The following is a 17,718-nucleotide window of genomic DNA, read 5'->3' as shown; positions in this document are numbered from 1 at the left end:
AACCTCGTCAATCTGGAGAGCTCGGTCCACCTGTGCTCCTGTGCCCTGGTCCTCTGATCACCATGACCTCATGGAGGACCCAGGCTGGTGTGCATGGCAAGTGTGAGTTGAAGGCCCTGAGGAGAGGGAGGGGAGGCAAGGAAGGAGGGGCAGTGCTCAGGGGCAGGTGTGGCCACGTCAGAGAGGGGGCCCTGTGAGGTGCGGAGGGCACTCAAGGGACACCTTGGTGCTGTGAGGAGCCTGGGCCTCCTTCAGAGGGTAAGGTGCAGGGACGGGGGCAATTCCCTGTCTCCATGCTCCCCTGGGTGTCACCTGGAGAGGGCAGGAGGGCCAAGGGCCTGGGAGGCTGCCCCTGCCCTGGCCCCTCCCTGCACTCTCTGCCTGCACAGTCAACAGAGTGTGTTGGCTCCACGCAGAGGGCGAAGGGCAGCCTCAGCTCCTTTATAAGGGAAGGGCCCAGGCAGTCAAGTGCCCAGGGTGTAACAAGACTGTCCTCCCTGGCCCCAGGTACCTGGAGTGGCCAGGAGAGCCAGGTGTGCCAGAGGAGCTCGTGGACAGCAAGGCAGCCATGGGGCTGCTCACTGGGGACGCACTGTGGGCCCTGAGTGTGGCCGTGGCCGTCTTCCTGCTCCTGGTGGACCTGATGCACCGGCGCCAACGCTGGGCTGCACGCTACCCGCCAGGGCCCCTGCCACTGCCTGGGCTGGGCAACCTGCTGCAGATTGACTTCCAGAACATGCCCAGCTCCTTCCAAAAGGTAAAGGAGCCAGGTTTGGTGGTGCACACCTGTGATCCCAGCATCTCAGGTAGCTGAGGCAGGAGGTTTGCAAGTTCCAGGTAGATTTAGTAACTTTGTGAGACCTTACCTCACAATAAACAATAGAAAGGGCTGAGAATGTAACTCAGTGGTTAAGTGCCCCTGGGATTAATCCCCAGTACCCTCCAACACCCAGGGTCAGGGAGTATCTGGTGGATCACAGTGGAGGGAACCCAGGACGGAAAGAGATGGGTGGTGGGTGAAGCCAAGGTGGACCTGGAGCTGTGCACTGAAAGGAAACAGGTTGATAGTCGTCCTGGGAAAGACCACTGCAGAGCCTGAGGACACGTTCCACTTTCCAAGGGCAAAGGTCTGGGAGGACAAAGGCCAGGAGTTGGGACTGGATTTGGCAGTAGGTTTGGGATCCAGGTGGACAGGTATAAATTATGTAGGCCCCGGTCCCTTGGGAAAGGTCTTGGGATGGGGGAGGGGCCAGGGTCCTGAGAGCCTGTCAGTCAGGAACTGGAGGTGGACTCAGGTCGACAGAGACCACTTCAGCTTTTCTGTGCTGTGGGGCTTGCGCCTCACTGCTCCCCTCTGTGACCGTGTCTCCTGCTCTGTACAGTGGGCCGCTAGTGGTCGCCACTGACAATATCCTGATTGTCAAGGTCCTTGCTGCCACGTTGGATCCGAACTGAGTTAGTCCACTTTACAGGGTGTGACTCCCAGCCTCATGTTCCCACATGAACTAGCAATCCTCCCAATACCAGGTATCTTCCCAGACTTGGCACACTGTGGAATCCCTGGGTCTTTTGTGGTGAGGCGAAGGTCTGCAGCCTAGTAGGGAGTTCAGCTGGACAAATACATGGCCCTTTTGCTTACAGATGCGGTTCCGCTTTGGTGACGTGTTCAGCCTACAGCTGGCCTGGAAGCCTGTCATTGTGCTCAGTGGGCTAGCCGCTGTGCGGGAGGTGCTGGTGAGCCACAGCGATGACACTTCCGACCGCCCGTGGATGTCCATCTATGAGCACCTGGGCTTCGGACCTCGGTCTCAAGGCAAATTTCATCTGTGGCAGAAATGGAAAACTGGGGGATTGGATTGGTGTGGGCGGCTGATACCTGGAAATAGGGATCAGTGACTTTAGGACCTACAGGGATGGACACGCCGGCCTACAGAGAAAAGTCAAGATGCATATGGCCCGACTGAGTAGATAAGGGATCCCTGACATCAGGGGAGGAGAAGGGTATGGGCAGGGAAGTCTCACAAACTGTCCCTGCCATTCCCAGGGGTGATCCTGGCAGGCTATGGACCTGCCTGGCGCGAGCAGCGGCGCTTCTCTGTGTCTACCATGCGCAACTTTGGCCTGGGCAAGAAATCCCTAGAGCGGTGGGTGACCGAGGAGGCCAGCTGCCTCTGTACAGCCTTTGCCAACAAGACTGGTGGGTGATGGGCTGAGGGGCACAGCAGGGGATGAGATGGTTAGACCTGGTAGGCAGGGGCCACACCCTTACTGGCCTGCCCCATCCCAGGATGCCCCTTTAGCCCCATGTCTCTGCTGAAGAGATCAGTGTGTAATGTGATCTCCTCCCTCATCTACGCCCGCCGCTTCGAGTATGATGACCAGCGCTTGGCCAAGATGCTGGACCTTCTGGAGGACATGATGAAGGAAGAGTATGGCTTGTTGCCCATGGTGAGGAGTTCAGGGCACTATCCAGGGCCAATTCTGTGCATCCCAGACTCCGAGCAGGGTTAGCATTCAGGGGCGATGGGAGAGGGCATCCTGGAGAGGAGACTAAGAGGGAAGGCCCGGAGGTGAGCACATCTCAAACAGGACAGGTGGGCCAGGGTCAGAGACCTCCAGGAGAGGAAAATGAGCCCGTGCCCACTGTCCAGCTAACACACAAGCTCGAGATTTCCATGGTAGGCTGCTCCTTCCGGCAGCCCAGGCCAGCAGAGAGCTTGGAGGCTGACTCTGGGGAGGGAGCTGGTCACTGGGTGGGACAGGTAGGCCTGGGTCCACCCTGGAGGAGGCTGGGACCTGAGTATGGTCCAGGAGAGAGAGGAGCACAGGAAGGATCCAGGTCCCCTCTGTGGCTGTCACAGGTGCTGAATGTGGTCCCAGTGCTCCTGCGCATCCCAGGGCTGCCTGGCAGGGTCTTCCCTGCACAGAAGGCCTTCATGGCCATGGTGGATGAGCTGTTGGAGGAGAACAGGATGACCTGGGACCCAGCCCAGCCACCCCGAAACCTGACTGATGCCTTCCTGGTGGAGGTGGAGAAGGTGAGGTGGGGCTGCCTGAGACGGGCTAGGGGACGTGGGCTGAGGGTCCTATGAGGCTCAAGAATGGGCAATTTGGGGCCCTGTAACCCAGGACCTGGTCTGATGGGTGTAGACTGGGAGGTCATTTGGTGACTTTCTTCTTCGGCCCCTGAGCCCACTGTGTCTGCCTCTGCACAGGCCAAGGGGAACCCTGAGAGCAGCTTCAATGACGAGAACCTGCGCATGGTGGTGCTTGACCTATTCACCGCAGGGATGGTGACCACCTCTACCACGCTGGCCTGGGCCCTCCTGCTCATGATCCTGCACCCGGACGTGCAGCGTGAGCTGGGATTTGGAGGGAGAGCTTAGAGACAAAAGGTCCCCTCATCTTAAGTGGGAACCCTGTGTCTCCAAACATAAGCTGACCCAGTCTGCAAAAGCCTGTTATCCTGCTAAGCTGGACACAGCCCTGAGATAAGAGAGGGTCAGGGTGCAAGCCTATGCTCAGGGACAGAGGTTAGTCAACAGGGCCCTTGTCACCTGGGTGCTGACACACTGTGGGGTTGCTTCTCTGTCCAGGCCGCGTCCAACAGGAGATTGATGAAGTGATAGGGCAGGTGCGGCAGCCAGAGATGGGGGACCAGGCCCGTATGCCCTTCACCATGGCTGTGATCCACGAGGTGCAGCGTTTTGCAGACCTTGTCCCTCTAGGTCTACCCCACTTGACAATCCGTGACATTGAGTTGCAGGGCTTCTTCATCCCCAAGGTAGGCCTGGGGCCCTCCTCCCAAGCTCCAAGTGACCAATTAGCTAGTGGCCCCAGCATGGACACTGCCAGGGGAAGGAGGACTGGCATCTAGTTCCCTGGTTCCCAGTTCCCCTGGCACCACCTGGCCCAGCCTGAGTAGGTCTGGGAAGCAGAGAAGCCGCCAGGCCAGCACAGAACCACAGAGCCCAGGTTGTTGGGGGAAGTAGATTAAAACGTGACTCAGATTGTTGTAGCAACTGTGCTCGGGGACAGAGGTTAGTATGGGTGTCAACAGGGCCCTTGTCACCTGGCGCTGCCATCATGTCCACGAGGATGCTGAGAATCTTTGTCTCTGAGGGTTACTTCCAAGGGTTCAGTGTGGACCAACTAGAGTCTGCCCAGCCTGGTTCAGTGGAGGGGTCCTTAAGTCCCCCATCCCATTCCCTGCTCATGGCAGGCATCTCCTCCAGGGAACGATGCTCATCACCAACCTGTCATCTGTGCTGAAGGATGAGACTGTCTGGGAGAAGCCCCTCCGCTTTCACCCTGGACACTTCCTGGATGCCCAGGGCCACTTTGTGAAGCGGGAGGCCTTCATGCCTTTCTCAGCAGGTGCCTGTGGGGCCTCCCTGTCCCTCCCCAGGGCTCCTTGGAGGGGTGGAGGCCAGAGACAGGCTGACTGAGCCTGTGCCCCCCCACAGGCCGCCGCGCATGCCTCGGGGAGCCCCTGGCGCGCATGGAGCTCTTCCTCTTCTTCACCTGCCTCCTGCAGCGCTTTAGCTTCTCAGTGCCCCCTGGACAAGCCCGGCCCAGCGACTATGGCGTGTTTGGTAGCATAGTGACCCCATCCCCATACGAACTGTGTGCTGAGCCCCGCTAGAGGAGGTAGCAGACTCCAACCCTGCCCCCAGACGGGGCTCTGATGTTCAATAAACCAGTCTTGTCACTGTCACTTTGTTCTGAGATGCCCCTGGCTCTGTCTGAAGCCAGCTGTTGCCCTCTGCCCCATTCTTCCTGACTGGACCCCTTGGTGCATGTGAGAAATGGGCATCCTGGTGCTCAGCAGGTGACATCTGGCTCCATGACACCCACAGAGACCCATCCCTGGCTGCTGGGTTGGTTGCCAACTACATGCAGTAGTCTGGACTCTGTTGGTCTAAGGTTGGGGACAAGTGAACAGGTTTCTGCCAGACATCAATGCTGTCCCTGGCTGCCTGGCACATGGTGTGACACAGGGAGTGGGACCTGCTCCCCAGGGAAGTATGAACAAGCCTCTGTGTCCAGGGGTTTTCTTGGGGTTGGTCAGGTGGTGTGGAGGGTGCCCTGTGGCCAGCTGCCACAACTCAGCTGCCTCCCAGGCGAGAGGAGATGGCCTAGTGCCCCCACCCAGATCCCATCCCTGGTGTAAAGGGCCTCAGATATACAGAGGTGCTTGCCAAGAAGGATGTGCCCAGGCTTTAGGGACGGTTTCCTGCAGCCCGACAGGAGTCAGGAGTTGGTTGAGAATGTGGGATGGAATCCCCAGGCCTGCTGAGCAACTGTCCCCCAAGGGCCACTTGGCTCTGTGTGAGCGTCTGTGTTTGTTTTGTGGAGAGACTTGTGCCTGAAACGTACTCTCTGAACTCGTGTAATGTCGCAACCCCTCGCCAGCAAGGGAACACACGACACAGGATTCTTCTTTCAGCAGTTTATTCAGGCCTTGATTAAAGTATCTTCCAGTGACCCCCCCTCCTCCCGAGCGCCCAAGCACAGCCTAATAAAGCCTCCCACGTACCAATCTTAAGCCGCCACGTGGATCTTTCTCATAGGGTGGCAAGGGATAGCGTGCCAACTCTTCATAAAAGGAGTTGTTTACTACAGGCCACAGTGGAAGCCGGCGCCATCTTCTAATGGCGGCCACAATCTACAACAATGGCTTACCACAGTTCCCCCTTCTATTTTATAAAACAATGCAGGCGAAAGTAGAGGTCCTATCCCACTGTGCAGAAGCGGCTGCAATGTATGGTTCAGTCCTAAGGAGGCGCCTTCCCCAGACCTGACCCCATATCAGCCGACGCCTTTTTTCGTAGGGCGGGGGCGTGGACGTCAAACCCGCATGCAATAGGACATGCTTTCCTTGAGGTCCGTTGAGGGATCACTCAAGTGCAGTACTTTGCCTCGCATCCTGCATAGTGACGATGGCGAGAAGTAGGGCAACACAGGTAGCCTGGTAACAATAACAAATTTTTAGTTGGCAACACAATCCCTAAGCCCCAGAGGAAAGTAAAGAGTCTGTAGCCGAGAAGAAAGACCAGTCCTAAAACCCATCTGCGTGCAATGGTAACAAGACCTGCAGAGTGCAAGGGCTATTCAGTACTGGGGGAGATTAAGAAAGAGGACATGCCAATCCCAGTGCAATGTGAAATTAACTTGGGGTGCAATGGCCATGCCCAGAAAATCACTGTTTAAGATGTGCAAGCCAGATTTGCGGAGACATGCCATTTTCCAAGGCCGCAAGAGCCTGTACAATCATAGCCTTCTCCTGTGTATGGCGAGTTTTAAGGCAACAGAGAAGCCACAAACAAAGTATAATACCGAAGCAACACATTGCCCCCAAAATGCCCACTCCCACCCACTCCTTAAAGAAGGAAAAGGCAGAAGATAGCCAACTGGTGAATTGACCCAAAGTCACTGGTTCGACACGGGTACTATTCAAAACAGCAATTTGGGTTAGTTGAAATTGGAGTAAGTTTTCTGCTTCCATGGACCAGGTTCCGGATAAATATTTCCCGATGATGTGGGAGGCATTCCTGGAATCATTAAATCTGACAGAGGTTATACATAAATGTGCACGTTGATCAACACAACCTAAATATACTAGATCAGACAATTCCTCAACTTGAGCTTGAAGCAGATCTATCCTTTGATTAGCAGCCAGAATCCCAGATAAAATGTGTTGATTAATTCTACTTTGAGATTCAAGTATGGTGGATGTTTGTTGAATAACCTCATTAATAGTGGCAGCAGTTTGTACTTGGCTGGCCATGGCTACTCCAGCTGTAACTGCTGCAGCAGCAGATACCGCCACAGCTGTCACTATAGCTGCCGTAATACCAAAATCTCTACGGGCTCTAATCAGTTCAACAATAGGAAAAGATTCAGGATCCGCAGTAACTGGGATCGGGACAAAGGTTGGAATTTTCATAATCACTGCCACAGTCCAAGAGCCATTCCAACACTCAGTTAAATAACAGGTAACATTAGAACAATTAAGCATCCCCTGTGATGTATCATTAGCCAAAAGAAACAGGAACGGAGATTGGAGACAGACTGCTGCAGAGGATAACGTAGCATTACTTAATTGTGAGTTATGTGAAATATTTCCAAGTCTCCTACCTCGATCTGAGTCTTGGATACTACCAGAAACATTAAACAACCAGCTTTTGACTCCTCGTAATTGAGCCAAAGTGGAGATATCAGCTGTGGCTCCCTTTTCATTGGAAATTAACCATTGAAACCAAGACCAACCTGTTCCTATAGAGGAATTACAGTTGGAAGAATTACATAAGTATCTTTTATGAGAGGGGGAAAGAGAGAAACCCTTAGAGACCTGATGTTTCTCCCAAGAGTGATCTTGACAAGGCATGAATGTTGGGGGGGTATCCTGTTTGTTGATTAGCAAACTTGCCTTGTCCCAAAAGCATATCCTTATCCTAGGCAGGGAATCCCGCTGCATGATTTTGAGCAGCTTGCTCTATTGCACCCTCTAGCATAAATGCTCTCCAATCCAAATATTTCCCTGGGGAGACACAAGCGCGGACTAGACTAGCCCAATCTGAAGGAGTCATACAAAATCTAGCAAGTCCCTCCACCTGAGTAAGGGTGAAAGCGGCATCCACGCCATAAGTGCGGACAGATTCCGCCAAGGTTTTAATTATCTTAAAGTCTAAAGGCTCATGATATCTTCCCCTGTTATTGTCCTGAAATACAGGGTATGCAAGTCCCATATCTGTATTAACTGTCCTCCAAACTTGCGCATGAAAAGATCTCCCGGAATTTTGGCTCCCCCCCCACATACGGGGGTGGGGCAACCGGCACCATATCTTTTTCGAGATATTCTACCTCCTCCTCCTCAGAGTGTTGTTGACCGATATTGGATCCCGTCCCCTTTTTACAGTAGGCCTGCGTGCCCTGTATCCCTTTTTTCTTTTTCTTCATTTTTATCTTGCGTAGTTGTTGTAGCAGTATATCAAGGTCCTCAGAACTCTCTGAGCCGCTTGTGTTCTCAGGCGTTTTTAATTCAGCCAAGTCTGGGTAGAGCCTTCTCCTATTTTTAGTTTCAGGCTCTTGCCTTCTCACTACTCTTACTCCCAATGCTCTCTGCCACTTCACTATGTGATCCTTTAGACTTTTCCTCATGTAGTTGCTCAAGAACAGCTTGACCCTCACTCACAGCTTCCTGGCATTTACTATCTACTATACATCCTCTAACTAACTTCCAAAGTGGTATAACACCACCCTCTAAGGTGCCTTGTTCACGAGCGAAATCTAGATCTTTTCCTAATTTGTCCCAGCTAGGAATCGTAAGACTCCCTGAAAAGGCAAACCAAGGAGCTGCTATATCAGTTTCTCTTAAAAACATCTGCAAAGTGCTCTGCTTTACCTTAAGTCCTTTTGAACGTAGTAACCCATCCAGGGCCAACAAAATTGGGCTTGAAGAGGCAGCGCCCATAATAGTTTCAAAGCTATAAAGAAAGTGAAAGTACAAAAGTCCCGCTCTCTCCTTAATTACAGAGGAGCGTCCTATTTTATTATATTTTCCCCGCTCTCTCTTAATGTACAGAGGAACGTCCCGCTATTTACTTGCGGATTCCCACTTTACCTGGGAACTTACCGGTGCACCACCCTGACTGCAGAAAGTTCTGGATCCTGGGTTCGAGAAATATTCTTCCCCGTACGGGCCACCAATTGTCGCGACCCCTCGCCAGCAAGGGAACACACGACACAGGATTCTTCTTTCAGCAGTTTATTCAGGCCTTGATTAAAGTATCTTCTAGTGACCCCCCCTCCTCCTGAGCACCCAAGCACAGCCTAATAAAGCCTCCCACGTACCAATCTTAAGCCGCCACGTGGATCTTTCTCATAGGGTGGCAAGGGACAGCGTGCCAACTCTCCATAAAAGGAGTTGTTTACTACAGGCCACAGTGGAAGCCGGCGCCATCTTCTAATGGCGGCCACAATCTACAACAATGGCTTACCACAGTGTAAGTGCGCAGCTCAGTGGTATTAGAACATGATCAGGGAAGAAAACATCAGCCTGGCATCTGCCCGACTCTGCCCTGCAAACCGAGACTCTGCGTTCCTGCAGCTTCCCCTTCTCCCCGCCCTACAGGGTCTGCAGCCATCTTTCTCGCTCTGTGAACATGACTCACACAGTGACGTCTTTGGAGTGGGCTCATACAGTCTTCGTCGTGTTTCACTTATATCCCTGATCTCCTTAAATTCATCCAGTTGGTAGCAGGGATCAGCACCCCATGTTGAGGGCAGAATGACATCCCATCCTGTGGGCACACTGCAGTCCCCCTTGCTGTGGTTTGTCTATTTTGGTGTTAGGTACCAGTGGTCAGCAGTTTGGCAACTTTTAAATGGGAAATTCGAGGAGAAAAGAATTTATCTGTATAAAATATCATGGCCTTCTGGGTAGCATGAGGACACCTCCCGTTCTGATCACGTCTCATGCTGACATCCTCCCCCCAGTTCAGCTCCTCACCTGGGCGTGGCAGCGTCTCCCCTGAGCAGCAGAGCAGAGGTTGGAGAGGGCCAGGGATCTGAGAGAGAAAGGGACCCCGCCCACAGACCCTCACTGCAGGGCGCTGCTGGCCAGCTCCCGGGTCAGCCGTGTTATTGTCCCTGCTGTGTCCAGGCTGCAAATTAACCCTCCTGTTCCAGGCAATGTCACAACCATGAGAACCAGGCTGTTGGTGCTGGGCTCCTCTGGTCTGGAGGCTTCCATGGGTTGCATGTGGTGCACCACACATCAAAGTCTAATGAGAAACATCTGGTGTTGACCTGTGGACATTGGTCAACTGCCCAGAGACATTGTGAATATCTATACTGCTCTGCCATGTCCCACACAGCACCTGGGATGGGTGTGACCTTCCAAGATGCCAATCAATCTGCCCACTGCCCAGACATCCCAAAGCAAGACTCTGCCTTAGAAACCTGATCCCCGCCATTGGGGTGTCCCCTTAAATAAACCACCAGAGCCATCTTTCCTTCTCTAGTTGCAGCCTCCATGTGGACTAGATCTGCCAGGGGCTCTGCTTTGGAAATTCATTCCTGACTTCTTCTCTTTTATTCACTAATTATTTTAGACTTTAGGTTTTCAGGTGGCTAACACCATCCTCAGCAAGAAGACTAGCCCCCCGGCTGGGGATGTGGCTCAAGCAAAATCGCGCTCGCCTGGCATGCGTGCGGCCCGGGTTTAATCCTCAGCACCACATACAAACAAAGATGTTGTGTCCGCAAAAACTAAAAATAAATATTAAAAAATTCTCTCTCTCTCTTTAAAAAAAAAAAAAAGAAGAAGACTAGCCTCCAATGAGATGTGCCTGGGAATAGTGTGACCAGGTTAAGCCCCAGTCTGTTCCTGTGAATGTGGTCTGAGCATGGTTGGTAAATGAGGGTGTATAAATGAGCGGGTGGCACGCGCATGCATGTGTCTGTGTGTGTCTGTGTGTGTGTGTGTCAGTTCTAGTGTGCACTGGGAGGGGAGAGGAACAAGCGCTGCTGTAGATTGGGTAAGGGTTTCATGTCCCCCAAAGTGTCATCTGTTAAAATTCGGTTCCCAGTTTAAGAATGGAAACTGAATCCGACCACAGGGCTTAAAGTGGAACTTTGGAGAGTCATCTGACTTAGATAAGCCCCTGACATGCAGCCCAGGGATTGAATCCTGGAGGCTTTGTCAGAAGAGGGAGATCAGCTGGCTGAATCTTCCTGACTCTCTCCATGTGGGTCACCGGGACTTGGCCAGAGGAAGGCCACCACCTACAGTGAGGCCTGGAAGCTCTAGAACCATAAACCACAACCAGCCTCTTCCTTTCTAAAGTGACCTGCCCTATTTCATTCCAGCAACTGGAAGTGGACTAAGCACGGTAGGAAACCTCGTCAATCTGGAGAGCTCGGTCCACCTGTGCTCCTGTGCCCTGGTCCTCTGATCACCATGACCTCATGGAGGACCCAGGCTGGTGTGCATGGCAAGTGTGAGTTGAAGGCCCTGAGGAGAGGGAGGGGAGGCAAGGAAGGAGGGGCAGTGCTCAGGGGCAGGTGTGGCCACGTCAGAGAGGGGGCCCTGTGAGGTGCGGAGGGCACTCAAGGGACACCTTGGTGCTGTGAGGAGCCTGGGCCTCCTTCAGAGGGTAAGGTGCAGGGACGGGGGCAATTCCCTGTCTCCATGCTCCCCTGGGTGTCACCTGGAGAGGGCAGGAGGGCCAAGGGCCTGGGAGGCTGCCCCTGCCCTGGCCCCTCCCTGCACTCTCTGCCTGCACAGTCAACAGAGTGTGTTGGCTCCACGCAGAGGGCGAAGGGCAGCCTCAGCTCCTTTATAAGGGAAGGGCCCAGGCAGTCAAGTGCCCAGGGTGTAACAAGACTGTCCTCCCTGGCCCCAGGTACCTGGAGTGGCCAGGAGAGCCAGGTGTGCCAGAGGAGCTCGTGGACAGCAAGGCAGCCATGGGGCTGCTCACTGGGGACGCACTGTGGGCCCTGAGTGTGGCCGTGGCCGTCTTCCTGCTCCTGGTGGACCTGATGCACCGGCGCCAACGCTGGGCTGCACGCTACCCGCCAGGGCCCCTGCCACTGCCTGGGCTGGGCAACCTGCTGCAGATTGACTTCCAGAACATGCCCAGCTCCTTCCAAAAGGTAAAGGAGCCAGGTTTGGTGGTGCACACCTGTGATCCCAGCATCTCAGGTAGCTGAGGCAGGAGGTTTGCAAGTTCCAGGTAGATTTAGTAACTTTGTGAGACCTTACCTCACAATAAACAATAGAAAGGGCTGAGAATGTAACTCAGTGGTTAAGTGCCCCTGGGATTAATCCCCAGTACCCTCCAACACCCAGGGTCAGGGAGTATCTGGTGGATCACAGTGGAGGGAACCCAGGACGGAAAGAGATGGGTGGTGGGTGAAGCCAAGGTGGACCTGGAGCTGTGCACTGAAAGGAAACAGGTTGATAGTCGTCCTGGGAAAGACCACTGCAGAGCCTGAGGACACGTTCCACTTTCCAAGGGCAAAGGTCTGGGAGGACAAAGGCCAGGAGTTGGGACTGGATTTGGCAGTAGGTTTGGGATCCAGGTGGACAGGTATAAATTATGTAGGCCCCGGTCCCTTGGGAAAGGTCTTGGGATGGGGGAGGGGCCAGGGTCCTGAGAGCCTGTCAGTCAGGAACTGGAGGTGGACTCAGGTCGACAGAGACCACTTCAGCTTTTCTGTGCTGTGGGGCTTGCGCCTCACTGCTCCCCTCTGTGACCGTGTCTCCTGCTCTGTACAGTGGGCCGCTAGTGGTCGCCACTGACAATATCCTGATTGTCAAGGTCCTTGCTGCCACGTTGGATCCGAACTGAGTTAGTCCACTTTACAGGGTGTGACTCCCAGCCTCATGTTCCCACATGAACTAGCAATCCTCCCAATACCAGGTATCTTCCCAGACTTGGCACACTGTGGAATCCCTGGGTCTTTTGTGGTGAGGCGAAGGTCTGCAGCCTAGTAGGGAGTTCAGCTGGACAAATACATGGCCCTTTTGCTTACAGATGCGGTTCCGCTTTGGTGACGTGTTCAGCCTACAGCTGGCCTGGAAGCCTGTCATTGTGCTCAGTGGGCTAGCCGCTGTGCGGGAGGTGCTGGTGAGCCACAGCGATGACACTTCCGACCGCCCGTGGATGTCCATCTATGAGCACCTGGGCTTCGGACCTCGGTCTCAAGGCAAATTTCATCTGTGGCAGAAATGGAAAACTGGGGGATTGGATTGGTGTGGGCGGCTGATACCTGGAAATAGGGATCAGTGACTTTAGGACCTACAGGGATGGACACGCCGGCCTACAGAGAAAAGTCAAGATGCATATGGCCCGACTGAGTAGATAAGGGATCCCTGACATCAGGGGAGGAGAAGGGTATGGGCAGGGAAGTCTCACAAACTGTCCCTGCCATTCCCAGGGGTGATCCTGGCAGGCTATGGACCTGCCTGGCGCGAGCAGCGGCGCTTCTCTGTGTCTACCATGCGCAACTTTGGCCTGGGCAAGAAATCCCTAGAGCGGTGGGTGACCGAGGAGGCCAGCTGCCTCTGTACAGCCTTTGCCAACAAGACTGGTGGGTGATGGGCTGAGGGGCACAGCAGGGGATGAGATGGTTAGACCTGGTAGGCAGGGGCCACACCCTTACTGGCCTGCCCCATCCCAGGATGCCCCTTTAGCCCCATGTCTCTGCTGAAGAGATCAGTGTGTAATGTGATCTCCTCCCTCATCTACGCCCGCCGCTTCGAGTATGATGACCAGCGCTTGGCCAAGATGCTGGACCTTCTGGAGGACATGATGAAGGAAGAGTATGGCTTGTTGCCCATGGTGAGGAGTTCAGGGCACTATCCAGGGCCAATTCTGTGCATCCCAGACTCCGAGCAGGGTTAGCATTCAGGGGCGATGGGAGAGGGCATCCTGGAGAGGAGACTAAGAGGGAAGGCCCGGAGGTGAGCACATCTCAAACAGGACAGGTGGGCCAGGGTCAGAGACCTCCAGGAGAGGAAAATGAGCCCGTGCCCACTGTCCAGCTAACACACAAGCTCGAGATTTCCATGGTAGGCTGCTCCTTCCGGCAGCCCAGGCCAGCAGAGAGCTTGGAGGCTGACTCTGGGGAGGGAGCTGGTCACTGGGTGGGACAGGTAGGCCTGGGTCCACCCTGGAGGAGGCTGGGACCTGAGTATGGTCCAGGAGAGAGAGGAGCACAGGAAGGATCCAGGTCCCCTCTGTGGCTGTCACAGGTGCTGAATGTGGTCCCAGTGCTCCTGCGCATCCCAGGGCTGCCTGGCAGGGTCTTCCCTGCACAGAAGGCCTTCATGGCCATGGTGGATGAGCTGTTGGAGGAGAACAGGATGACCTGGGACCCAGCCCAGCCACCCCGAAACCTGACTGATGCCTTCCTGGTGGAGGTGGAGAAGGTGAGGTGGGGCTGCCTGAGACGGGCTAGGGGACGTGGGCTGAGGGTCCTATGAGGCTCAAGAATGGGCAATTTGGGGCCCTGTAACCCAGGACCTGGTCTGATGGGTGTAGACTGGGAGGTCATTTGGTGACTTTCTTCTTCGGCCCCTGAGCCCACTGTGTCTGCCTCTGCACAGGCCAAGGGGAACCCTGAGAGCAGCTTCAATGACGAGAACCTGCGCATGGTGGTGCTTGACCTATTCACCGCAGGGATGGTGACCACCTCTACCACGCTGGCCTGGGCCCTCCTGCTCATGATCCTGCACCCGGACGTGCAGCGTGAGCTGGGATTTGGAGGGAGAGCTTAGAGACAAAAGGTCCCCTCATCTTAAGTGGGAACCCTGTGTCTCCAAACATAAGCTGACCCAGTCTGCAAAAGCCTGTTATCCTGCTAAGCTGGACACAGCCCTGAGATAAGAGAGGGTCAGGGTGCAAGCCTATGCTCAGGGACAGAGGTTAGTCAACAGGGCCCTTGTCACCTGGGTGCTGACACACTGTGGGGTTGCTTCTCTGTCCAGGCCGCGTCCAACAGGAGATTGATGAAGTGATAGGGCAGGTGCGGCAGCCAGAGATGGGGGACCAGGCCCGTATGCCCTTCACCATGGCTGTGATCCACGAGGTGCAGCGTTTTGCAGACCTTGTCCCTCTAGGTCTACCCCACTTGACAATCCGTGACATTGAGTTGCAGGGCTTCTTCATCCCCAAGGTAGGCCTGGGGCCCTCCTCCCAAGCTCCAAGTGACCAATTAGCTAGTGGCCCCAGCATGGACACTGCCAGGGGAAGGAGGACTGGCATCTAGTTCCCTGGTTCCCAGTTCCCCTGGCACCACCTGGCCCAGCCTGAGTAGGTCTGGGAAGCAGAGAAGCCGCCAGGCCAGCACAGAACCACAGAGCCCAGGTTGTTGGGGGAAGTAGATTAAAACGTGACTCAGATTGTTGTAGCAACTGTGCTCGGGGACAGAGGTTAGTATGGGTGTCAACAGGGCCCTTGTCACCTGGCGCTGCCATCATGTCCACGAGGATGCTGAGAATCTTTGTCTCTGAGGGTTACTTCCAAGGGTTCAGTGTGGACCAACTAGAGTCTGCCCAGCCTGGTTCAGTGGAGGGGTCCTTAAGTCCCCCATCCCATTCCCTGCTCATGGCAGGCATCTCCTCCAGGGAACGATGCTCATCACCAACCTGTCATCTGTGCTGAAGGATGAGACTGTCTGGGAGAAGCCCCTCCGCTTTCACCCTGGACACTTCCTGGATGCCCAGGGCCACTTTGTGAAGCGGGAGGCCTTCATGCCTTTCTCAGCAGGTGCCTGTGGGGCCTCCCTGTCCCTCCCCAGGGCTCCTTGGAGGGGTGGAGGCCAGAGACAGGCTGACTGAGCCTGTGCCCCCCCACAGGCCGCCGCGCATGCCTCGGGGAGCCCCTGGCGCGCATGGAGCTCTTCCTCTTCTTCACCTGCCTCCTGCAGCGCTTTAGCTTCTCAGTGCCCCCTGGACAAGCCCGGCCCAGCGACTATGGCGTGTTTGGTAGCATAGTGACCCCATCCCCATACGAACTGTGTGCTGAGCCCCGCTAGAGGAGGTAGCAGACTCCAACCCTGCCCCCAGACGGGGCTCTGATGTTCAATAAACCAGTCTTGTCACTGTCACTTTGTTCTGAGATGCCCCTGGCTCTATTAGGTCCTCAGCCACGTGTCTAAAGCCAGCCCTCGCCCCTGCCTCATCCTTCCTGTCTGGACACTTTGAATGAACGTGAGAAATGGGCATCCTGGTGCTCAGCAGGTGACATCTGGCTCCATGACACCCACAGAGACCCATCACTGGCTGCTGGGTTGGTGGCCAACTACATGCAGTAGTCTGGACTCTGTTGGTCTAAGGTTGGGGACAAGTGAACAGGTTTCTGCCAGACATCAGTGCTGTGCCTGGCTGCCTAGCAGATGGTGTGACACAGGGAGTGGGACCTGCTCCCCAGGGAAGTATGAATAAGCCTCTGTGTCCAGGGGTTTTCTTGGAGTTGGTCAGGTGGGGTGGAGCTGTCCCATGGTCAGCTTCCACAACTCAGTCCCTGTCTCCTCCCAGGCAAGAGGAGATGGCCTAGTGCCCCCACCCAGATCCCATCTCTGGTGTAAAGAGCCTCAGATACACAGAGGCGCTTTCCAAGAAGGCTGTGCCCAGGCCTTAGGGACGGACTCTGGCAGCCCGACAGGAGTCAGGGGTCTGTTGAGAATGTGGGATGGAATCCCCAGGCCTGCTGAGCAACTGTCCCCCAAGGGCCACTTGGCTCTGCGTGAGCGTCTGTGTTTGTTTTGTGGAGAGACTTGTGCCTGAAACGTACTCTCTGAACTCAGTGCGCAGCTCAGTGGTATTAGAACATGATCAGGGTAGAAAACATCAGCCTGGCATCTGCCCCACTCTGCCCTGCAAACCCAGACTCTGTGCTCCTGCAGCTCCCCCTCTCCCCGCCCCTCAGGGTCTGCAGCCATCTTTCTCGCTCTGTGAACGTGACTCACACAGTGACGTCTTTGAAGTGGGCTTGTACACTCTTCGTTGTGTTTCACTTATATCCCTGATGTCCTTAAATTCATCCAGGTGGTAGCCGGGATCAGCACCTCATGTTGAGGGCAGAATGACATCCCATCCTGTGGGCACACTGCAGTCCCCCTTGCTGTGGTTTGTCTTTTTTGGTGTCAGGTACCAGTGGTCAGCAGTTGGCAACTTTTTAAATGGGAAATTCGAGGAGAAAAGAATTTATCCATATAAAATATCACGGCCTTCTGAGTAGCAGGAGGACACCTCCCGTTCTGATCACGTCTCATGCTGACATCCTCCCCCCAGTTCAGCTCCTCACCTGGGCGTGGCAGCGTCTCCCCTGAGCAGCAGAGCAGAGGTTGGAGAGGGCCACGGATCTGAGAGTGAAAGGGACCCCACGCAGAGACCCTCACTGCAGGGCGCTGCTGGCCAGCTCCAGGGTCAGCCGTGTTATCGTCCCTGCCCAGGCTACAAATTAACCCTCCTGGTGGGCACAAGTGGGTAGGGACAGCAGCACAGTGTGCAGGGTGGATCGTGCACAGCTTCTGGCATCCCCTGGGGCCCTGGAGTGGGTCTCTGTGGATAAGGGCTCCTGTCCCCTGCTTTCCTGACCCATTTACCTGCCAGAGGACACTGGCCTCCACTTGTAGCTGTGACTGTGGGGGTACAGCGGTGTCTGTGAGACCCTCCTTCAGCTCCTGTGGACATAGACTCAGAAGTGGAATTCTGGCTCACGGGGCAAGTCTCTTTCCATCTTTGAGGCCCACTGTGCTGTTTCCTGCGGTGGCTCTACCATTGAGGTTCCCGCCAGAGCACAGGCTCCACGCCCTGCCCAAGCTGGCAGCCCTTGTTTTCTGTGGTTGGTTCCTCCCCCTCCTCCCTGCCTTTCTTCCTCTCTTGCTGTACTGGGGCTGAGCCCAGGGGCTTGTGCCTTCTAGGACAAGAGCTCTGCCACTGAGCCACCTGCCCAGCCTTTTCTGTTTTACTGACACAGGACCTGGCTAAGTTGCTGAGACTGGTCTTGAACTTGTGATCCTCCTGCCTCAGCCTCCTGGGTAGCTGGGAAGACCAGCTTTTTTTCTCTTCCTCCTCCTCCTCCTCCTCCTCCTCCTCCTCCTCCTTCTTCAATGGAACCTGGGGTTGCTCTGTCATTGAGCTGCCTTCCTAGCCTTTTATTTTTAATTTTAATACAGGCTCTCACTAAGTTGCTGAGGCTG

At 54.9% G+C, this 17,718-nt stretch overlaps 2 protein-coding genes across 2 annotated transcripts; both read left to right on the top strand.

Moving 5' to 3' along the window:
* LOC143398316 (cytochrome P450 2D17-like) lies at positions 1-4,689 on the top strand. Its single transcript, XM_076855313.1, has 10 exons — positions 1-102; positions 508-757; positions 1,642-1,813; positions 2,045-2,197; positions 2,288-2,448; positions 2,862-3,038; positions 3,216-3,357; positions 3,597-3,784; positions 4,236-4,377; positions 4,467-4,689. The coding sequence occupies exons 1-10, from the start codon at positions 71-73 to the stop codon at positions 4,643-4,645; spliced, it is 1,596 nt and encodes a 531-aa protein (XP_076711428.1). The 5' UTR covers positions 1-70; the 3' UTR covers positions 4,646-4,689.
* Positions 4,690-10,904: 6,215 nt separating this feature from the next.
* LOC143398314 (cytochrome P450 2D17-like) lies at positions 10,905-15,593 on the top strand. The gene is made up of 10 exons (XM_076855311.1): positions 10,905-11,006; positions 11,412-11,661; positions 12,546-12,717; positions 12,949-13,101; positions 13,192-13,352; positions 13,766-13,942; positions 14,120-14,261; positions 14,501-14,688; positions 15,140-15,281; positions 15,371-15,593. The coding sequence occupies exons 1-10, from the start codon at positions 10,975-10,977 to the stop codon at positions 15,547-15,549; spliced, it is 1,596 nt and encodes a 531-aa protein (XP_076711426.1). The 5' UTR covers positions 10,905-10,974; the 3' UTR covers positions 15,550-15,593.
* The last annotated feature ends 2,125 nt before the right edge of the window (positions 15,594-17,718 follow it).

The sequence above is a fragment of the Callospermophilus lateralis genome, chromosome 4 (genome assembly GCF_048772815.1).
Source record: "Callospermophilus lateralis isolate mCalLat2 chromosome 4, mCalLat2.hap1, whole genome shotgun sequence".
Classification (NCBI taxonomy): Eukaryota; Metazoa; Chordata; class Mammalia; order Rodentia; family Sciuridae; genus Callospermophilus; species Callospermophilus lateralis.
This window is presented reverse-complemented; position numbering and strand designations above follow the sequence as displayed.

What these genes read in the sequence shown, in the direction of transcription:
- LOC143398316 (XM_076855313.1), top strand. Translation starts at nt 71, where the DNA reads ATGGAGGACCCAGGCTGGTGTGCATGGCAAGT. An exon ending in TGCCCAGCTCCTTCCAAAAG is followed by an intron (nt 758 to 1,641) that starts GTAAAGGAGCCA and finishes TTTTGCTTACAG; the next exon opens with ATGCGGTTCCGCTTTGGTGA. An exon ending in AGTATGGCTTGTTGCCCATG is followed by an intron (nt 2,449 to 2,861) that starts GTGAGGAGTTCA and finishes TGGCTGTCACAG; the next exon opens with GTGCTGAATGTGGTCCCAGT.
- LOC143398314 (XM_076855311.1), top strand. Translation starts at nt 10,975, where the DNA reads ATGGAGGACCCAGGCTGGTGTGCATGGCAAGT. An exon ending in TGCCCAGCTCCTTCCAAAAG is followed by an intron (nt 11,662 to 12,545) that starts GTAAAGGAGCCA and finishes TTTTGCTTACAG; the next exon opens with ATGCGGTTCCGCTTTGGTGA. An exon ending in CTTCATGCCTTTCTCAGCAG is followed by an intron (nt 15,282 to 15,370) that starts GTGCCTGTGGGG and finishes GCCCCCCCACAG; the next exon opens with GCCGCCGCGCATGCCTCGGG.